Source organism: Vanacampus margaritifer, chromosome 3, assembly GCF_051991255.1.
Source record: "Vanacampus margaritifer isolate UIUO_Vmar chromosome 3, RoL_Vmar_1.0, whole genome shotgun sequence".
NCBI lineage: Eukaryota > Metazoa > Chordata > Actinopteri > Syngnathiformes > Syngnathidae > Vanacampus > Vanacampus margaritifer.
The window spans coordinates 5,900,359-5,918,399 of record NC_135434.1 but is presented as its reverse complement, the minus strand read 5'-3'; the positions used below and the strand labels follow the sequence as shown (position 1 = coordinate 5,918,399).

The following is an 18,041-nucleotide window of genomic DNA, read 5'->3' as shown; positions in this document are numbered from 1 at the left end:
CACCACCAGCCCCCCCCCCCCCCTTTTTTTTTTTAAATGTAGATGTGTTGCTAAACACACACATATGCTTTAAGTCCATTTGCAAAAATCATTACAATAGTGTAGAAAAACTGCTGCGAAAGATAGAAATGAGAAGAAAATATAAGCATATAATTAAAAACTAAACCATTATTACTTGTGGTGCAAGCATCCCAGCACAATTACATTACTAAACCATTTAGGAATATTAAACAGAAGATGGAAAATGAAATTAAGTTTTAAGTTTCTACCAATTCACAACTGGACACACACAAAAATCGACGGTACTCGAGTCCCTGTTGGGATATCACAATGTTTTTGCTTAAGGGGAGAAAAATGCTAAATACTATAGTAGGGAAGAGAAGTGTAAATAGGAAAGGCAATTAACATTTTTATTTGATGACATGCACAATGCAGTACAGCTCTTGAGTGTAATTAAAGTGAAACCGCCACAAAGCAGAGCTAAATGCACTAATGTGACTTGAAAATGAGATCGAGGAGTGTGCCAAATGAGTTAGTTCAACATGAGCAAGACCTCCAGTTAAAGATGTAAACAAGAGAAATGCCATTACAGTTTTATTTGTCATCGTTGGGGAAAATGCAGTCTGTTCGCACAGGAATTTATTAGGACGGTTTTAATTTGTCCCAAAATGTTTTTTGCAATATTTCTTATTACTGCCAACTGAATAGGGCAAAACTGAGAAAGACTTTTAGTCATCTGTTTTTCTTTAATGTATTATGCATACTGACTGTTCCTATTTAAAAAAAAATATGACTATGAAGATTGAGTAGTATACAGTAGTAGCAGATTAAAGAAAAAGCTAGCTTAACTGTTTTTTTTTGTTTTACAAACACAAGCAATTGCTCCTCCTTTCTAATGACCCGTCGCTCTGTGTCGACAACATACATAAGGATTTGAGTTAGTATACATTTACATTTACAATTGTCCGACTGTTTTCCAAGCTGATCAGGGAGGACACATAATTCTTAACACAAACATAAATATGAAATGCTCTCTGGATGGAAGAAGGTAGAATGCATTTGCCTTTTGTCATTCGTGAGAAAATCTTCTTTGTGTTCCAATATCTGTGACAATACCCGAGTTTGCCCACCCCTGCTTTGAATTGATTTTCAACCCAATAATGTCAATGATTTCATCATTAAAAAAGGCTGAAGTTGTTCACATTGTTGAACAGTGTGGAAGTGACGGAAAAGCGTTAAAAACAAAGTTTCAAACGTTCAATTAAGGTCAAAAATTCAATATAGGCTAATCTTCTATTTCGGGATTATATTTTCATTTTCCAATAAAGAAGGGTTTGATGAATGTGCATAGAATAGAAAATGTTAATTAAAACTGTGCATTGACCAAAAATGTTTGTTTACTACTGTTGCATTTAAATTTTAAGGACAATATTTTTGCATTTTCTCTTTGGTTTTCAAACATTTAAGCACCATTTTTTAGTTAACTTTTGTTACCACCCACATTTTTTAAATGATAACTTAAGCCTTCTAAATTACTGTACTTTAATGTTGGTCATTAAAGTGCTACTTGGAGAGTTTAGTGTTTCTTGATGTTGTATTTGGTATGAAATTTGGAGAACCGCTGTTAGATGAAAGGATGAAAACGACATTTTTTTTTAGCAGAGTATCTTAACACACAAACACGACTTCGAATGAAGCATTCTAAATGAAAGAGTACAGTAAAATTGTACCTTCGAAGTTCAATGAGAGCTAAAGAAACACAAACAGAGAGTGTGCCCCTCATGACATGTTGAGGCTTTTTTCCTACCTGTGACGTGTTCACGTAAAGACTCTTTCTGAACTTCCCTCGCCGTATTTCCATTTCAAGAGCCGAGCCGCGGGCAACCGTGGCTCTGGTTGTTTGATTCCGACAAAACATACTTGCTGGCAGCCTCGCACACGCTCACTCCCGGGGGTGCTCTTCCACAAACCGCCGGGAGTCAGTCAAGAGTTCAATCCGAAAACGAGACGCCGAACTCGGATCCAGGTGGCGCATTCAAGGCTGCCCCGTCGGGCGGCGAGCACGTCGAACCGAGAAAGCTTTTTCTCTTCCAAAAAATGGAAGACTATGAAAGAGGTGTAAAGTTGCCCTTCTCAGACAACTTTCCCTTTATGTCCCCCGTAGTGCGGTCTTCTTAGAGTGCCGGGCCGAGACGAAAGTTTGCCCTGCCCCATTCACACAGACTTCTACCGGTAATGTGGCCGGCCTGCCCCTCACGTGCAGCCGCGACAGTTGAACTCCAATGAAGAAGTTTACGATAGATAGATAGATAGATAGATAGATAGATAGATAGATAGATAGATAGATAGATAGATAGATAGATAGATAGATAGATAGATAGATAGATGGATGGATGGATGGATGGATGGATGGATGGATGGATGGATGGATGGATGGATGGATGGATGGACGGACGGATGAATGGATAGACGGATGGATGGATGGACGTATAGATAGATGGATGGATGGATGGATGGATAGATAGATAGATAGATAGATAGATAGATAGATAGATAGATAGATAGATAGATAGATAGATAGATAGATGGATGGATGGATGGATGGATGGATGGATGGATGGACGGACGGACGGATAGACGGATGAATGGATAGACGGATGGATGGATGGACGGATAGACAGATGGATGGATGGATGGATGGACGATAGATAGATAGATAGATAGATAGATAGATAGATAGATAGATAGATAGATAGATGGATGGATGGATGGATGGATGGATGGATGGATGGACGGACGGACGGACGGATGGATGGACGGATGAATGGATAGACGGATGGATGGATGGACGGATAGACAGATAGATAGATGGATGGATGGACGATAGATAGATAGATAGATAGATAGATAGATAGATAGATAGATAGATAGATAGATAGATAGATAGATAGATAGATAGATAGATAGATAGATAGATAGATGGATAGATGGACGGACGGATGGACAGACGGACAGATAGACGGATGGACGGATGAATGGATAGACGGATGGATGGATGGATGGATAGACAGATGGATGGATGGACGGATAGACAGATGGACGGACGGACGGACGGACGGACGGACGGACGGACGGACGGACGGACAGACAGACAGACAGACAGACAGACAGACAGACAGACAGACAGACAGACAGACAGATAGATAGATAGATAGATAGATAGATAGATAGATAGATAGATAGATAGATAGATAGATAGATGGATGGATGGATGGATGGATGGATGGACGGACGGACGGATGGATGGATGGCTCTATCTATCTATCTATCTATCATTATGAGAGAGGACATATTTAGGCTTGACATCCATCTACACACATGAATTATAAAACAATGTGAATATTTTCTTTGCCACTAGCCACTGTTTCTCCTTCACGGAAGCGCAACAAGATGACAAGGGGAATTTTTTTTAATTAATTAAGACTATCTTTTAAACGTAAATGTCATTCCACTAACTGCCAGTGTAGGTGGCTGAAAATTAGCCTTTGTCACCATGGCAAAGACTTAAAACCGTAAATGTATGAGGATGGAATGTGACCATCTATTTACTGGACCTGCTGTGAGTGGAATTTGCAAAGGTCAAAGTGTCACGGAGGATCAGTCACAGTGAAGCAGAGGCCACATCGACATGGTAACGGAAACCTGCTGGGTAGTTGAAACCCCACCGGAGGAATGCATGCGTGCTCGCTAGAGTGTAACAACAGAACAGGTCTATCAAAGCATGCGGATTCACAAAAATGGACCTTAAGGTCATTTCTGGGGCATGTCAGCGTTCCCAAAGCTACATTCATCCTTTTTGCAGCTTTCCTGTCTCAAAAGCAATTATTGCATCCTGGAGAAAATGGGATTCTAGGCAATTTCATTAAAAAGTTCCCACATTGTGCCTTTAGTGGTACAATAACTTGCACCATCACAGATGCTGTATTTGTTTCCTGTATTATTGACTTGTACATCCTGATATCAGACCTGTAAAATGATTGGCCTTATACAGTATATTAGGGCAAAAATGCACATTTTGGGACCACAAGCAACATAGATACAGTTAGGTCCAGAAGCATTTTTAATCAGGTGCCTTCATACATCATCACAATTGATTTCAATTAAAAACAGTCAACATGATTGAATTTAAAAAAAGTTTCAGTTTCACAAAAATATTTCAGGAATTACAGCCATTTCATGCATGCAAAATGCCTTAATTGTCAGTGTCTCGTTTTGGTAAATTTCCCCTTTATTAAAACTTTTATCTAGACATGTCAACATAGAGTGGTTATAAAAAGTCTACACACCCCTGTTCAAATGGCAGATTTGTGATACAAAAAACAACAACAATTAAACCAAGATAAATAATGTGTAGAGATGATAGTGACATATTTGCGATCGAAAGGAGCGCCCCCCCCCCCCCACCCTTGAATATATTTATAAGCAGGATGTTTGTTGATGGGTGCTTGTGTAAATAGCTTTAGGCTGTGCATCTCATGCTGCAATGTGATCTAACTGGGAGGTGTGTGTGTGTGTAGGTTTCTCCCAGACTGTGTGTGTGAATTACAGATTATGTTTACAGGTCTCATGCCGCTGTGGTCAGTAGGGGGTAGACAAGATATCGAGGGCTTGAGGTTAGGGAGCGATGCTTTCGCCAACCGGGCCTGCCCGCTTTTCAACTCCTCTCGGGGGGGCTCCGTGTGAGCCCTTTGGGCAGCTCAGCTTCACACAAGCAATGTGCTTATGTGTATGCTTTGTCATGGCACATTTCAAAGCCATCTGGAAGGAAAAGATAGGTTTGCTTTTATCTGCATCTTCTTTTTGTAAATCCCGCAAAAATATATATTTTGCCGGTAACTGCTCCATTTTCTTCTCTCGTATTTTGGCCCCCTCGTAGCAAAAACAAACATGACTGCTAGACAACACTGACGCAGTGGCACAAGGATACAAAATGGCATCAAGGAATGAATTGCTTATCACGGAAGGGAAAAAAATGACTGTGGAGCAGCTGGTGGATGATCATGTGGTGGAAAAAAAAAAACATGTGACAACCATGCAGGGACATTTTTCCACAAAAGACAATTTCACCCAGCTTTCTCACTTGTATGTACTCTAAATGCGCTGTATGATAGAGCGCCCAGCAGCTTGGATCCGGAGAAGAGGGAGTAAGCAAGTGTCATTTCACCCGCATGAGAAATATATTTTATTTTGCTTCAATTTCAGTGAACCAAAGTATTGAGGACCCAGAGGAATGACTGTGGCTTTCGAGTCTACAATCATGTGGTCGTCTACATTCTAAATATAAAAGGGAATAGTTACATTGCTTTCACAGCTCTTCTTACAGTACAGTAGGAACCATTTTTTAGGATGTCGGATCAAGGGGTGACGACAAATGACAACAAATCGTACTGAAGATGAGTGGAAATCAATTAGGTCAACCTGACATTGGCATTCGTTTGCCTCGCTTTCATTCCGCTCAAGAGTGCACATCTAACAAACGTGGCAATATGCACTGTAGCATCCTACATTTACTTTCTCCATATATTTGCAATTTCTCTCTCGCTAGTAAATCACTTCCATGCCAACATCCTGAGGGTTTGCAGGATTACATTCATTGATGTGTCTCCACACTGTAATCATGTCCGCCATATGTTCCTGCATAGCTCCTGATCCAAAGTGTAAAGGTGACAGATGCAGTGCTGTTGCTTTCTGGATCAGAGGTAGCTCGATATATTTTAGCGAAAGAATGACAAAAACTGTAAGGATAATGCTCGGAGATGGATACAAAATGATTATGAGAAGATTTGTTTCTCTGCATGCCATATGCACTTGTTAAGACTCCTTTACACGAGTCTGACTTCTGCTGGACAACACATGCCATTGCAAGCTCACGTCAAGTCACCAGACACTTCATTAAGTACACACGAGAGCAAATTGTCATTTTAAGAAGGCAGACTAATCTCACTTTGGACTGACACTGTCAAAGATGGATTAACTGAAAATTAAGAGGCTATTTGATGGAGCTCTTGTATCAGATTTTATTAGATTTCATGGAAGATAGAGAATTAAAAAATATTGCTTTGCGAGAGAAAATACAGAGGCACTTATGGAGAGTGTTTATTTCATGCCCTTTATTAAATCTATTTACAAAGAATACAAAAAAAGTCCTTCCTCAGTTGAGCTCAAACTAACAAGTATGATGGCCACTTGTGGTGAAAGACCAATACTTTTTTTTTTCTCATTTCTGGTGTGGCTTGGTCCATTTGGCAGCTTCATTGCGACCTTGCTTCAAACCCTAGAAAAGTACAATTCGATCAAATAAAAATCCCGCCAGAAAAAAATACCATTAGAATGTAGCATAGAAGCATTTTTTCGATGAAACAATCCATACCAAGTAGTAGCCTGTGTGGTATCCACTCATGTACCAGGAGATGAGCATGCTGCCCATGGCCTCGTCATCTCCCGTGTCGGGACTCATGGGAGGCGGTGGAGGGATCATCTGAAGGCACACAAAGCCAGAGAAATGAAAGAAGCTGATTTGTGGTAAATCTATGCAGTGTCAATATTTGACTAACATTACAAACTTCACACGTTCATAACGCAACTCACCGGTGGGCCGAATTGCATCATGGGATGCCAGGGAGGAGGTACACGACCGTGACCACCGGAATGCCTTTTTCCACCCTGTGGGTGATAAAAAGTCAGAAACCCTGTTACGACGCTCAATTCACTAATACTATACATGTTATGAGGTAAACTTGCAAAATGGGAGGTGGTTTACCAGTTGATGTGGTGTCTAACGTAACGACGTAAAACTGTACATGGCGATGTGATCTAACCTGTCTGAATGGTGGCATGGGAGGTGGGCATGGAGGAGGGAATCCAGGAGCCCACATGGGGGGAGGAGCCTTGTGGAATTTGCCCTTTTGGCTTTTACTGTGTTCCTGAAGTTTGTGCTGGTTTGGTTCTGTTGACCTGTCACTTTCCTCTGTGGAAGATTCTGCCTCCTGCGTCTAAATTGTGAGGAGAAAAAAAACACATGTTTATTGTCCCATTTATTTTATTTTAAGTCATCAAAGGCACGGCAGTTGCGGTATGTGTGAACCCCGCAGGCTACCAAAACGCGGCATCTGTAAAGCTGGTGTTGTAACTTTCAGAGAAATGGCAGATGTACCTTTCATCAAATGTCATGGGACATAATAAAATATAGAAAATATCTTTAAAATGACCCTTTTCTGTTTAATTTAAGGTATGATTTGGACAGATGTGATTCCGTTAGCATTTGATAGCTAAGGTGTTGCATTTTTTGTAAGTATGACATTTTCTTGTCCCTGGCTTGCCAACTGACATTGGAAAAGTTGCTAATTTGTTGCCTGGCAAATTATTTTTCTGTCACCAACTGTAGTACTAAAGTTAGGTACAGATAGAGTATCCCTGGCTTTGAGAGACAAAGAGTTCAGTGCTTTTCTCAGTGATATTATTATTAGTAGGCCTTCTGTTGCATGGTTTGTCAAAAGCAGATCTTGTTCAAGAAAATTCCTATTAAAAGCCCAAGTGTACTATATGTTGAGAGTAGTGTGACATCCAGAAAGCTTCTTGGTTAAAAAGGTTTCGGAATTTTTTAAACAAATCCTCAAGACAAAGTTGCTTGCATGAGCAAAACGGATATTCTACCGTGGTTTTGGTTTCTTCGTCACCCTCAGAGATCTCCGAAAGTAAGTCTTCAAGGTTCTGCTCTTCCTCGTTGCCGTAGTCTGTGAAGACAACTATGCACGTGCCTTTCTTTTTGTCAACAGAGGAGATGGTCGCCGAGTACAGTTGATTGTCTTCTGACCAGTAAGCACAGCAAGAATCTCCAACCTGCCACTGTTTATCTGCTGATGCATTAGTTCTTTTCCTGCTGTTCTTCTTTTTATTATTCTTTCGCTTTGTTCCTGGTGGGATTTTGATTGACGCTTGCGGCTCGTCTTCCCCCTTAAGGGCAGTCTAGTACGACAACAGGAGCATATATGTGAGTAAACAATACAAAACATTAAAAAAATAAATGCATCAAAACTTTTTGGTACCTTAAATGAGGCGACAGCCTTATCATAGGCTTTTATCAAGGCGGTGTCATCCCAAATATCTGAGTCATCACTCTGGGGGGGGGGGGGGGGGGTCGGGGGCCGGGGAAAGAAAAAGAAAAATGAAAGTTTGTTTAATTGAATCAACATTTGCACATGCATGTTAAAATGTTATCTGTTGCATTTTAGCCTATGTTTGTGTATGTCTTGGCCGATAGCTGATTTTCACCGGTTTTAACTTGCCTAATCTTTATCAAACGACAATGATCCTCGCATCACTCGGATTGTCTTTATAAAGACTCGTCTAATAGTAGTGGTCTGAATTCCCACGTGAATCAATTTAATTTAATTTTCCGCAGCTGCTTGTAAAACGTACCGGACAGTGTGCAGGACACTATTGCATTTTTGCAGTGGGTTCTAACTGTTTCTTGTACTCCATCCCTCTCGTCCAGAGAGACAAGATACATAGTTTACCAATCCATAACGTATTTTTTTGTAAATCTTGCTTTTGTACGCAACTTTTAAATCACTACAGCATGTTGATTTGTTAGCTTAACATGCTAGCTCTCTTTAATGTCATACAAATGCTAAGCGTAAACCAATGTGTAGTTTATAATATTACTACTATTCAGCAGCGCGGCTCACCTGCCCGGTCCCTCGCACGAACAGCACGTCGTTGCATCCATTCGCCATAAAAAACAATGCATAAATTCACAGCTAAGCGCTAAAGAGCTAACGAGCTACATGCGTCGAGCATGTAACGTAGGTCGCTTGCCGTGACGTATATATCGTGCGACGCAGAGAGTTGGCGTGGCAACGCTAGGTTGTTTGTGTGTGTTAGCAAGCTGCGGCTATTCCACGCTCGTCTGGCCACTTTTGGGGTTGTATTTTGCGTTGTTTGTCATTCTTTCACCATGATTGAGACGCCTCTTCTTTCTCTGGGAGCGAAAGTTGTTGTGGCTGCTTCCAACGACGAGGACCACCCGCCGGAAAATATTATTGATGGGTAGGGGTCTCCTCTTTGGTTTGTTTTTGTTTTGTGAGTATTTGTAAACTGGTCCAGTTGAGTAGACCACACATACTTTGACTCTTACCTGGCTTTTGCTATTTTTATTATCTCTCTGAAACAGAAACACGAACACGTTTTGGATGTCCACGGGCATGTTTCCTCAAGAGTTCATTATTCGCTTTGCTGAATTGACAAACGTTTCTTCAGTGACCTTGGACAGCTATAACGGTAACATGATCTACATTAACCTTCCACGCAATTAGGCACAGTTGCACCGTTTATTAATTTGATCCCGTGCGAGAGCTGTATCTAAAAATAATCTAATAATAATAATTTCATAATGTTTGTCATTGATGAGTGTTTCTAATGTTTCTCCCTCTCATGAAGCATGTTATAGACAAGGGTGATAAGTATTTATTGTCATAAATTAATTGGTATGTGACGGTGTCACTCAAACTTGAACATTGCTTTGAAGCAGCTCTTGTGTTGTATCTCATTGAATTCAAAATATGTATTTTTGTTTTGTATGTACAGTATATGTATATGTATATATCTAGGCTCCCCTATAAAATGGCCATCAGAAAATAATCGCATTTTGACACATTTATGTTCAAAAGATATTTGACAAAAACTGGTGTGAATTTACGAGAATCACTTTTTTTTTGGTGTGCATTTTTGTAACAATATTTATCAATTTAGAGATGTATTAAATAGTTACGTCCAAATATTTAAGGTTGGACTTAAATGTTAAGTCTAAATGCTAAATTTAAATGTAGATATCTAAAATATCTTAAATGTAAATCTAAATGTTAACTCTTAAGTATCAACATTAAATCTCAGCCACAGTCAGCCGGGATGGGTGCCAACTCGTGACCCCCTAAAAAAAACAAACAAGCGCTATAGAAAATGGATGGATTTCACAGTGAAGCCGCATGCATGTATGTCATTCCAAGTCTAAATCCAGCTTGGTTAATGCAGCATAAATAAAGTTATTTTCTTTTCAAGGCTTCAGGTGTTCCTAAAAGTGAGTTTTAAAAAAGCCCTCTCCTTTTATAATGATGCCCTTAGACAAAGCCTAACAGATGACTCATACTTTGTTAGATGTTCTCCAAGGCTGTATCCTAACCCTAAACACAGCCATTGTTCATTTCATTTTAGTGAAATTTGGTGATGATTTAATTAAATCTGCCGGACAGGCTTGATGACTCTTTTCTCCCTTGCTTTGTGTTTGCAGTCAAGCATCTAAAAGTAGAAATGAACACATCACAAAACGCCTCTCACTTTGAGTTTGTGGCAGCGAAAGGTAGGGATGATGAATATATGCATGCATTAGTCACTCACTTGCTTTACAAATCCTAATTAACTGATTTTCCTGCAGAATTGAAACTCACAGAGGGACATCTTCAGACAAATTCTATTTCAGTAGGTTTAACATGATAATGTCAAACTTAATTAATGGAATGAACTTGGGGGCAAACCCTAACTTGTTTTCGTTACTTGTTTTTGTTTTCCAGCTAAACAGAACCAATGCGACTCACCTTCGTTTTCTCATCACCTCAGGATATGATCATTTCGTTTCAGTGCACAGAGTTGGTGTACAAAAATGACACTTGCACCATTTTCACACACATTTGTCACTTAAACCAGCGGTGGGGTCGGAGGGGGGGGGGGGGGGGGGGGTGGGGGGGGTGGGGGTCCGGGGGGGGGGGGGGTAAATATGCAGTACACTGGATATAAAAGTCTACAGCCTACTTTTCAAATGACAGGTTATTGTGATATAAAAATGAGACCAAGATAAATCATTTAAAACTTTTTCCACCTTCTGCGTGAGCTCAAATTATTAAAAAAAAAACAACTAAAGAAACTTTTCGAGGGGAGAAATAATGTAGTTGCACAAGTGTGCATACCCTCTTATACGTTGGTTGTGGCGGTGTTCAAATTTAAACAGTCACATTTTACACATTACAGTCACATTAAATGGGAGTCAGCATACATTGCCTCTGATTAACTCCAGATACATTTAAGCTGTTATCCTTGTCTTTTTTTATCCTTTTTTTTCTTTTCTTTCTAGCATTAGCCTGCAGGTTTTGTGCTAAATGCTACATAAATCCCTCCATCTTAACCAAGGCCCCAGTTCCAGCTGAGAAAACAACAACAACACCACCATGCTTCATTTAATGATCGACTAGTGATGTTGTGTTTGCACCAATCACACCTTTTGGAATTTTGTCCAGATGGATGGATGGAAGTTCAACCTTGGTTTCATTGGGCCATAATAAAATCTCCTAAACTAGGAAAACGTGTTCTGGTCTGTAGTACACTGAACTATGGTAGCAACTTCTTCAGCCGCAATTAGGCTGCACAAAACCTTCAGGCTTCCACTAGAATTAAAGAAAAAAATGCCAGGAATGTGCAAGCACATTTATTTTTATTTCACCTGTAGAAAGATCAGAATAATCAATTGACTTGCACGTGTTTACATTTTCATTAATGGTGGAAACATTTTAAAAAATTAGCTTAGTTTTTATATCACCCCCAAAAAATGCTGTTTGAACAGGGGTGTGTAGACTTTTTATATACACTGTACATTATTGTGGAACAGATATTCAAACGCAGTAACCACTTGCTCCTGTGTACTGCCCTATAAATTATTTATCATATACCCTGTACTAATTTGGACTAAAAGCATTTTTTTTGTTTGCTGGAAGTGATAAAAGAAAGTGGAAAAAGACAGCTAAATTTTGTTATAAATGAAAACTATGTAACTTACAATTTGCTTAAAACATTGGATACACCTGTATTGAGTAAGAAACTTTTTCAAAATGTGTAAGAGAAATACTGAAACAAGATTTTGTTAATCTATGATGATGCATGATGAGCTAGTGGTTAGCAGCTGTGCTTCGCAGTCGAAAGGTGCTTGGTTTGAATCTTCGGGCTCACTGAAGAGCAAGCCTATCAATGTGAAATGTGTATTGTTGCTTTCCAACCACATGCCGCCTCTCTCCCAAAAGCTATCTTAAAGATATGGATTCACTTAAGAGACCTTTCATAGCGTTTTCATCTGTTTCTGCTCATTTGGCGGAGCTTCAGAACAAGAGCTGGCTTGCCATGAATGGCACCGATACAAAGGGCATTTCTTTCTCACTCTCTCTCAGAGAGACACAGTTAATTAACAAATTTTCATCTGACGAGGAGGGGAGGCTTGAATTGGCATCTGGACAGCCCCCCCCCCCCCATGTGCCGATATTGACATCCCTATAGAAAGGGGGGGGGGGGGGTTATCACGGGTGATGCAACTGGAGGCTAGTGGGATCCAGATGGTTTCCCAGCCAACCAGTAAGTCTCTAAAGGCCGCAAAGCTATTCTCTTTAGCGCATGCATGCATGCGCACAACCACACGGTGTGCTCCCATCCTCCACACAGCCGCACTACGCTCGCCCCTTATCTCCCTCCACTGCCATGTCATCTTATCAGGTTGAGCAGTGCGCGCGGACCCTTTGGGACTCCCTCCCCAATTACTTTGCTGACTGCCGAGGAGCTCGGGGATTTGCCGAGGCGGTGCAGCAGCACGGCTCTTTGAATAAACCAATAAAAGTATAAAATACTGGGCTAAATAACAAGCCCCCTGATATTTAAGGAGCAACTAATTGCTCAGGGGTATGTCGCGATATAGCACATTTGAGTATGTGAGTGTAATGAGTAATGAGGGCAAGGTAGCAACTGATACACTGTTATTGACTCATTTATTATTTACCTGTATGGCTTATTTAGAGCAGCGGGTGGGCTTTTGTCACGGGTAAGGATCTTCCCCTTTACCAATCTTGGGAAACGGAATATGTTACGGTAAATATGGTTTCTGGAAATAATTTCAAATATTACAGGTCAATTCAAACTGCAATGAATTAGATTGCACTGATTTACATTGAACTCATTCACTGCCATTGACGGCTATAGACGTCAAAAATTCATTTGAACTATTTCTACTAGTTTTTTAAAAAAAATCCCCGTTTTTGTTAACAAGAGTATAAAAACCTAGAATTTTTTTATTGTACATTTAGAACAGATATCAAATTTGTGATTAATCGTGAGTTAACTAGTGAAGTCATGCATTTAATTATGATTAAAAAATGTAATCGCCTCATGCCCCTAATTTTTAAGAATCTTTTCTTTTTCTTTTTTTTTAAAGAAAAGATTATTAAAAACAAAAAATAAAATTACTTTTTTTTTTAAAGAAGAAGAAAAGATTATTAAAAATTAGGAGCGTCAGGCGAATTTTCTCTCGTGATTTATTGCATGACTTCACTAGTTAACTCACGATTAATCACAAATTGTATACCTGTTCTAAATGTACAATATTTTTTTTTCTAGGTTTTTATACTCAACATTGTTAACAAAAGTGGAAAAAAATGTTAAACTAATAAAAATAGTTCAAATGAATTTTTTACGTCTATAGCCGTCAATGGCAGTGAATGAGTTAAACAACATGTTGATGGTCAATGTTAGTCAGGAGAACTATTTCTATTAGTTTAACATTTTGTTCCCATTTTTGTTAACAAGAGTATGAAAACCTACATTTTTAGAAGAGATATAAAATTTGTGATTAATCGTGAGTTAACTAGTGAAGTCATGCGATTGATTATGATTATGACGCCCTTCATTTTTAAGAATCTTTTCTTTTTCTTTCTTTTTTTTTGTCACGGGTAAGGATATTCCCCTTTACCAATCTTGGGAAACGGAATATGTTACGGTAAATATGGTTTGCAAATGCGCCGCCCCTCCACTAATGAATTCAGGCCCCCTTTTGTTCTTGACTGTCAGCCGATGAGGAGAATCACAGCAGGATATGAGAGTGTCATTATCATGTCACTGCAGGGCAGGCTTCGGTTATCGGCCGGTGTCTTCTCAGGGCTTTCTTAATGGCTGTCCAATGACACTGAGACGTCTGCTGGATCGCAACTCATTATAGCACAAAGCATTATTACCAGGGCGTATCCTGCGATAGTGAACAAAATAAGCGCTGTAGAAAATGGACGGATGAATGAATTTCTTATTGTAATATCATTAGACTTCATTAAAAATGTTTTTCTCCACCAATTGGGAGATGTTTGGATTATGTTTTGAACACCCACTTAAGTTACCAAAGATGTTTACTTAAGCACGGTACACATGCACATACAGTGAGGAAAATAAGTATTTCACCCCCTGGTGATTTTGTGAGTTTGACCCTTTACAAAGAAAGGAACGGTCTATAATTTTCATGGTAGGTTCATCTTAACAGTGAGAGACAGAATATTAAAAAAAATCCCAGGAAATCACATTATATTAATTTTAAACATTTATTTGTCTTTTATTGAGGAAAATAAGTATTTCACCCCCTACCAACCAGCAAGAATTCTGGCTCCCACAGACCCAGGGACAAGATTTTAGACCTGCACAAGGCTGGAATGGGCTACAAGACCATTAGCAAGCAGCTGGGTGAAAAGGAGTCAACTGTTGGTGCGATAGTTAGAAAATGGAAGACACACCAATTGACCATCAATCTCCCTCGGTCTGGTGCTCCACGCAAGATCTCACCTCGTGGAGTGAACCGGATCATGAGAAAGGTGAGGAAACAACCCAGAACTACACAGCAGGAGCTTGTTGATGATATCAAGGCAGCTGGGACCACAGTCACCAAGATGACCATTGGTAACACACTACGCCGTAATGGATTGAAATCCTGTAGTGCCCGCAAGGTCCCCCTGCTCAAGAAGGCGCATGTACAGGCCCGTCTGAAGTTTGCCAATGAGCACCTGGATGATTCAGAGGAGGCTTGGGAGAAAGTGCTGTGGTCAGATGAGACTAAAATCGAGCTCTTTGGCATCAACTCGACTCGCCGTGTTTGGAGGGCGAAAAAAGCTGACTTTGACCCCAAGAACACCATCCCCACCGTCAAGCATGGTGGTGGAAACATTATGTTTTGGGGCTGTTTCTCTGCTAAGGGTACAGGACGACTTCACCGGATCGAGGGGAGGATGAATGGGGCCATGTACCGGGAAATCTTGGGTGAGAACCTCCTTCCCTCAGCCAGGATATTGAAAATGGGTCGTGGATGGGTGTTTCAGCATGACAATGACCCAAAACATACAGCAAAGGCAACAAAGGAGTGGCTCAAGAAGAAGCACATTAAGGTTATGGAGTGGCCTAGTCAGTCTCCAGACCTTAATCCTATAGAGAACTTGTGGAGGGAGCTGAAGCTTCGAGTTGCCAAGCAACAGCCTTGAAATCTTCAGGATTTGGAGAGGATCTGCAATGAGGAGTGGGCCACAATCCCTCCTGGGATCTGCGCAAACTTGGTGACCAACTACAAGAAACGTCTGACCGCTGTGCTTGCCAACAAGGGTTTCTCCACCAAGTACTGAGTCATGTTTTGCTAGGGGGTGAAATACTTATTTTCCTCAATAAAAGACAAATAAATGTTTAAAATTAATATAATGTGATTTCCTGGGATTTTTTTTAATATTCTGTCTCTCACTGTTAAGATGAACCTACCATGAAAATTATAGACCGTTCCTTTCTTTGTAAAGGGTCAAACTCACAAAATCACCAGGGGGTGAAATACTTATTTTCCTCACTGTATGTTTAATATTTTAATCCGTTTTTTTAAAATGTGACGCCAAACATAATGGAAAAAAAATGGCATGTTTCTGCTTCGTGTTTTTATCATGTGGTGAGTTGAAAAGATTAAGACAGCACACCACAAACAATAACAATCGGGCCTCATTCACAAACACAACATTTTTCTGCACAATAATATGTTCTTTGCGCCCCCACTATTGTAAACACAGCGTGGAATATGAACTAAGCAGAAAAAAACTACTGCCCTCCCTGTCAGTAAGTTGGGGGCTTTAGGACCCAGATGTGGGAAGGCAGAGCAAGGAAGCAGAGGTGCAGTCCAAAAAAGAGGTTTTAATTTCTAATCAAAAAGCTAACTTCAAAGTGCAAAATAAACGGAACTAACAAAACATGAAGCTAAACATGGCAAAACAACTTAGGCAAAACTAACAGCATGACATGGATCCTGATAAGGCAAAAAGGTCAGCGTGATGTGGCGAATGACTTACGACAGTGGCAACAATGAACCGACACAGACAGGGGGGAGACAACCGACTAAATACACCAACACTAATGACATAACAAGACACACCTGGCTGAGGGCACTGATTGGATGACACATGAGGGTAATGGGGAAAGGTGGACATAATCAGGGATCAGGGTTGACAAAGACACCAAACAAGGAAGGGCAAGTGACCTGAAATGAGAGGAGTCAGACTTTTCACAAGAAAACAGGAAATGACAAGACAAGGGGAAAACAGAAGCTAAACATGACAGGGAGTAAACAAGACTGAAAATAAACATGACACTCCCCCTCTTCCCCATCTCAGGAGGGTGGCCATTTTACCACTTCCTGCTCAGGTATTTGAGGATCGGACTCTTTTGTCCAGCTCTGCACCAACATGTAACATATTCTTCATTGGCCCTCAACTGGACATGGAAATCAATTTAACTATGATGAAAAGCCCGGTATAGGTTTCCAAATGTTCAGCACATCTAAAGGCTGTATATGTATTGCGATTATGTCTTCTAGTGAAGAAGACTCCTTACCACTCTCTGCTCTGTTAAACAGACTTTGAATGTGTCCTTATCAGTTATGAGTAATCCTCCATGCATGCCATTAACAAAAGAGCCGCATACTGGCAACGGCCCTTAATTTGATTTCACATCTGATTTTGGTGCAATAGGCTCATTTAGCGAAGGAGATGATTTGACAAGAGGAAAACAATCTCATTTGTTAAATCCCCAAAAAGGGGAGAATCATCATGAGCAAATGACAAAAGATTTGAGCTGAAGCTTAGAATCCATCAGCATTCAATCGAAATGTAGCAATTGCTTTTAAATAGTGCTTTCTATTTTTGTGTTGTAATCAAATGCAGTGTTGTCTTAAAAGTCAGAACATTGAAAATAATCATTAGACCCTGTTTGTTTGTTCAGACTCCAAGAAAACTGAAAAAAATAAACAAAAACAAAGAGTTTATTATACTCGCACGCACACCATGCACGAGCTTGACACAGAGGTTGCAGTTGCACTTAAAGGCCAGAGGTGGCAGTCACGGGTAAAACAGTGACAAACTCCACCTTTAAGTGGTACCAGACATTCAAAATGAGTGCAAACCAACCATGCTCATGACCAAACAAACACCTTTCCTACCGTGAAGCATGGGGGTGGCAGCATCATGCTTTGCTTTTTTGGGGGTCGAAGGTTGGAGGGAATTACGAACAGTTCCAAAAAGCAGTCATAGCACAACTTTCATGTTTTGCAAAAAAAAAATAAAAAATGTTAGGAAAGAGCAGATGAAATGTGATAGATAGTTAGACAGACAAATAGATTTGAATAACAAGTAACTTAACCCTCCCCATAAACTGAATTTCTGAATGTGCCAACTTCGGTTGACAGATGTATTTGAATTAGCTGACAAATGTTTGGCAAAAACAACTATGCCAGGTTTCCTATTTTTGTTTTGTTCAATTGTTTTATATATATATATTTATTTTTGCCAGGTGTATCAGCTGTCATTTTTAACCACCATCTCCCAGTTGGATAATGAACCAATTCGAGTAACTTTATAAAAAGATTCGACAACATGATCTCCCTTTGCATATTAAATGGAATAGCTTCTATTAGTGCAAAACTTTTTTATCTGAAAAAATCCAAATGGAATATCACCAAATAAGTTGAACAAAGTTGAATGTGCAGTGTAGGGAAGGTTGAAGAGAATGGCGATGCACTGAGAGATAGCACTTTTTCAATTTCTTCTTCAAGGCATGGCTAGAATTTATTTCTTTTTACTCTTACTGGAACCCATTAATCTCTCCCTTCCACACACACACAC

At 40.0% G+C, this 18,041-nt stretch overlaps 3 protein-coding genes across 4 annotated transcripts in view; 1 reads left to right on the top strand and 2 right to left on the bottom strand.

Annotated features, from left to right (window-relative positions):
* The window catches only part of rtkna (rhotekin a), a 73,844-nt gene extending 71,587 nt beyond the window's left edge, over nucleotides 1–2,257 (bottom strand). The window contains exon 1 of one of the 2 annotated variants that reach the window (XM_077560440.1): nucleotides 1,808–2,257. In XM_077560440.1, the coding sequence (XP_077416566.1) occupies nucleotides 1,808–1,918 (111 nt within the window). In that variant the 5' untranslated portion in view covers nucleotides 1,919–2,257. The remainder of the gene's footprint in view (nucleotides 1–1,807) is intronic. The other variant, XM_077560437.1, reaches the window with a different exon arrangement.
* Nucleotides 2,258–6,150: 3,893 nt separating this feature from the next.
* smn1 (survival of motor neuron 1, telomeric) lies at nucleotides 6,151–8,915 on the bottom strand. The gene is made up of 7 exons (XM_077562316.1): nucleotides 8,748–8,915; nucleotides 8,106–8,177; nucleotides 7,714–8,025; nucleotides 6,879–7,052; nucleotides 6,649–6,723; nucleotides 6,431–6,538; nucleotides 6,151–6,334 (listed from the first exon to the last, which is right to left on the bottom strand). The coding sequence occupies exons 1-7, from the start codon at nucleotides 8,793–8,795 to the stop codon at nucleotides 6,278–6,280; spliced, it is 846 nt and encodes a 281-aa protein (XP_077418442.1). The 5' UTR covers nucleotides 8,796–8,915; the 3' UTR covers nucleotides 6,151–6,277.
* Nucleotides 8,472–10,730, top strand: hspb11 (heat shock protein, alpha-crystallin-related, b11). The gene is made up of 5 exons (XM_077562317.1): nucleotides 8,472–9,108; nucleotides 9,233–9,339; nucleotides 10,346–10,414; nucleotides 10,490–10,533; nucleotides 10,626–10,730. The coding sequence occupies exons 1-5, from the start codon at nucleotides 9,017–9,019 to the stop codon at nucleotides 10,716–10,718; spliced, it is 405 nt and encodes a 134-aa protein (XP_077418443.1). The 5' UTR covers nucleotides 8,472–9,016; the 3' UTR covers nucleotides 10,719–10,730.
* Nucleotides 10,731–18,041: the final 7,311 nt, after the last annotated feature.

Coding starts and splice junctions, on each gene's coding strand:
- hspb11 (XM_077562317.1), top strand. CDS start 9,017: ATGATTGAGACGCCTCTTCTTTCTCTGGGAGCGAAAGTTGTTGTGGCT. Junction 9,340..10,345: donor GACCTTGGACAGCTATAACG/GTAACATGATCT, acceptor TTGTGTTTGCAG/TCAAGCATCTAAAAGTAGAA. Junction 10,415..10,489: donor TGAGTTTGTGGCAGCGAAAG/GTAGGGATGATG, acceptor ATTTTCCTGCAG/AATTGAAACTCACAGAGGGA.
- smn1 (XM_077562316.1), bottom strand. CDS start 8,795: ATGGCGAATGGATGCAACGACGTGCTGTTCGTGCGAGGGACCGGGCAG. Junction 8,026..8,105: donor AGGCTGTCGCCTCATTTAAG/GTACCAAAAAGT, acceptor TTGTCGTACTAG/ACTGCCCTTAAGGGGGAAGA. Junction 6,335..6,430: donor ACCACACAGGCTACTACTTG/GTATGGATTGTT, acceptor GTACTTTTCTAG/GGTTTGAAGCAAGGTCGCAA.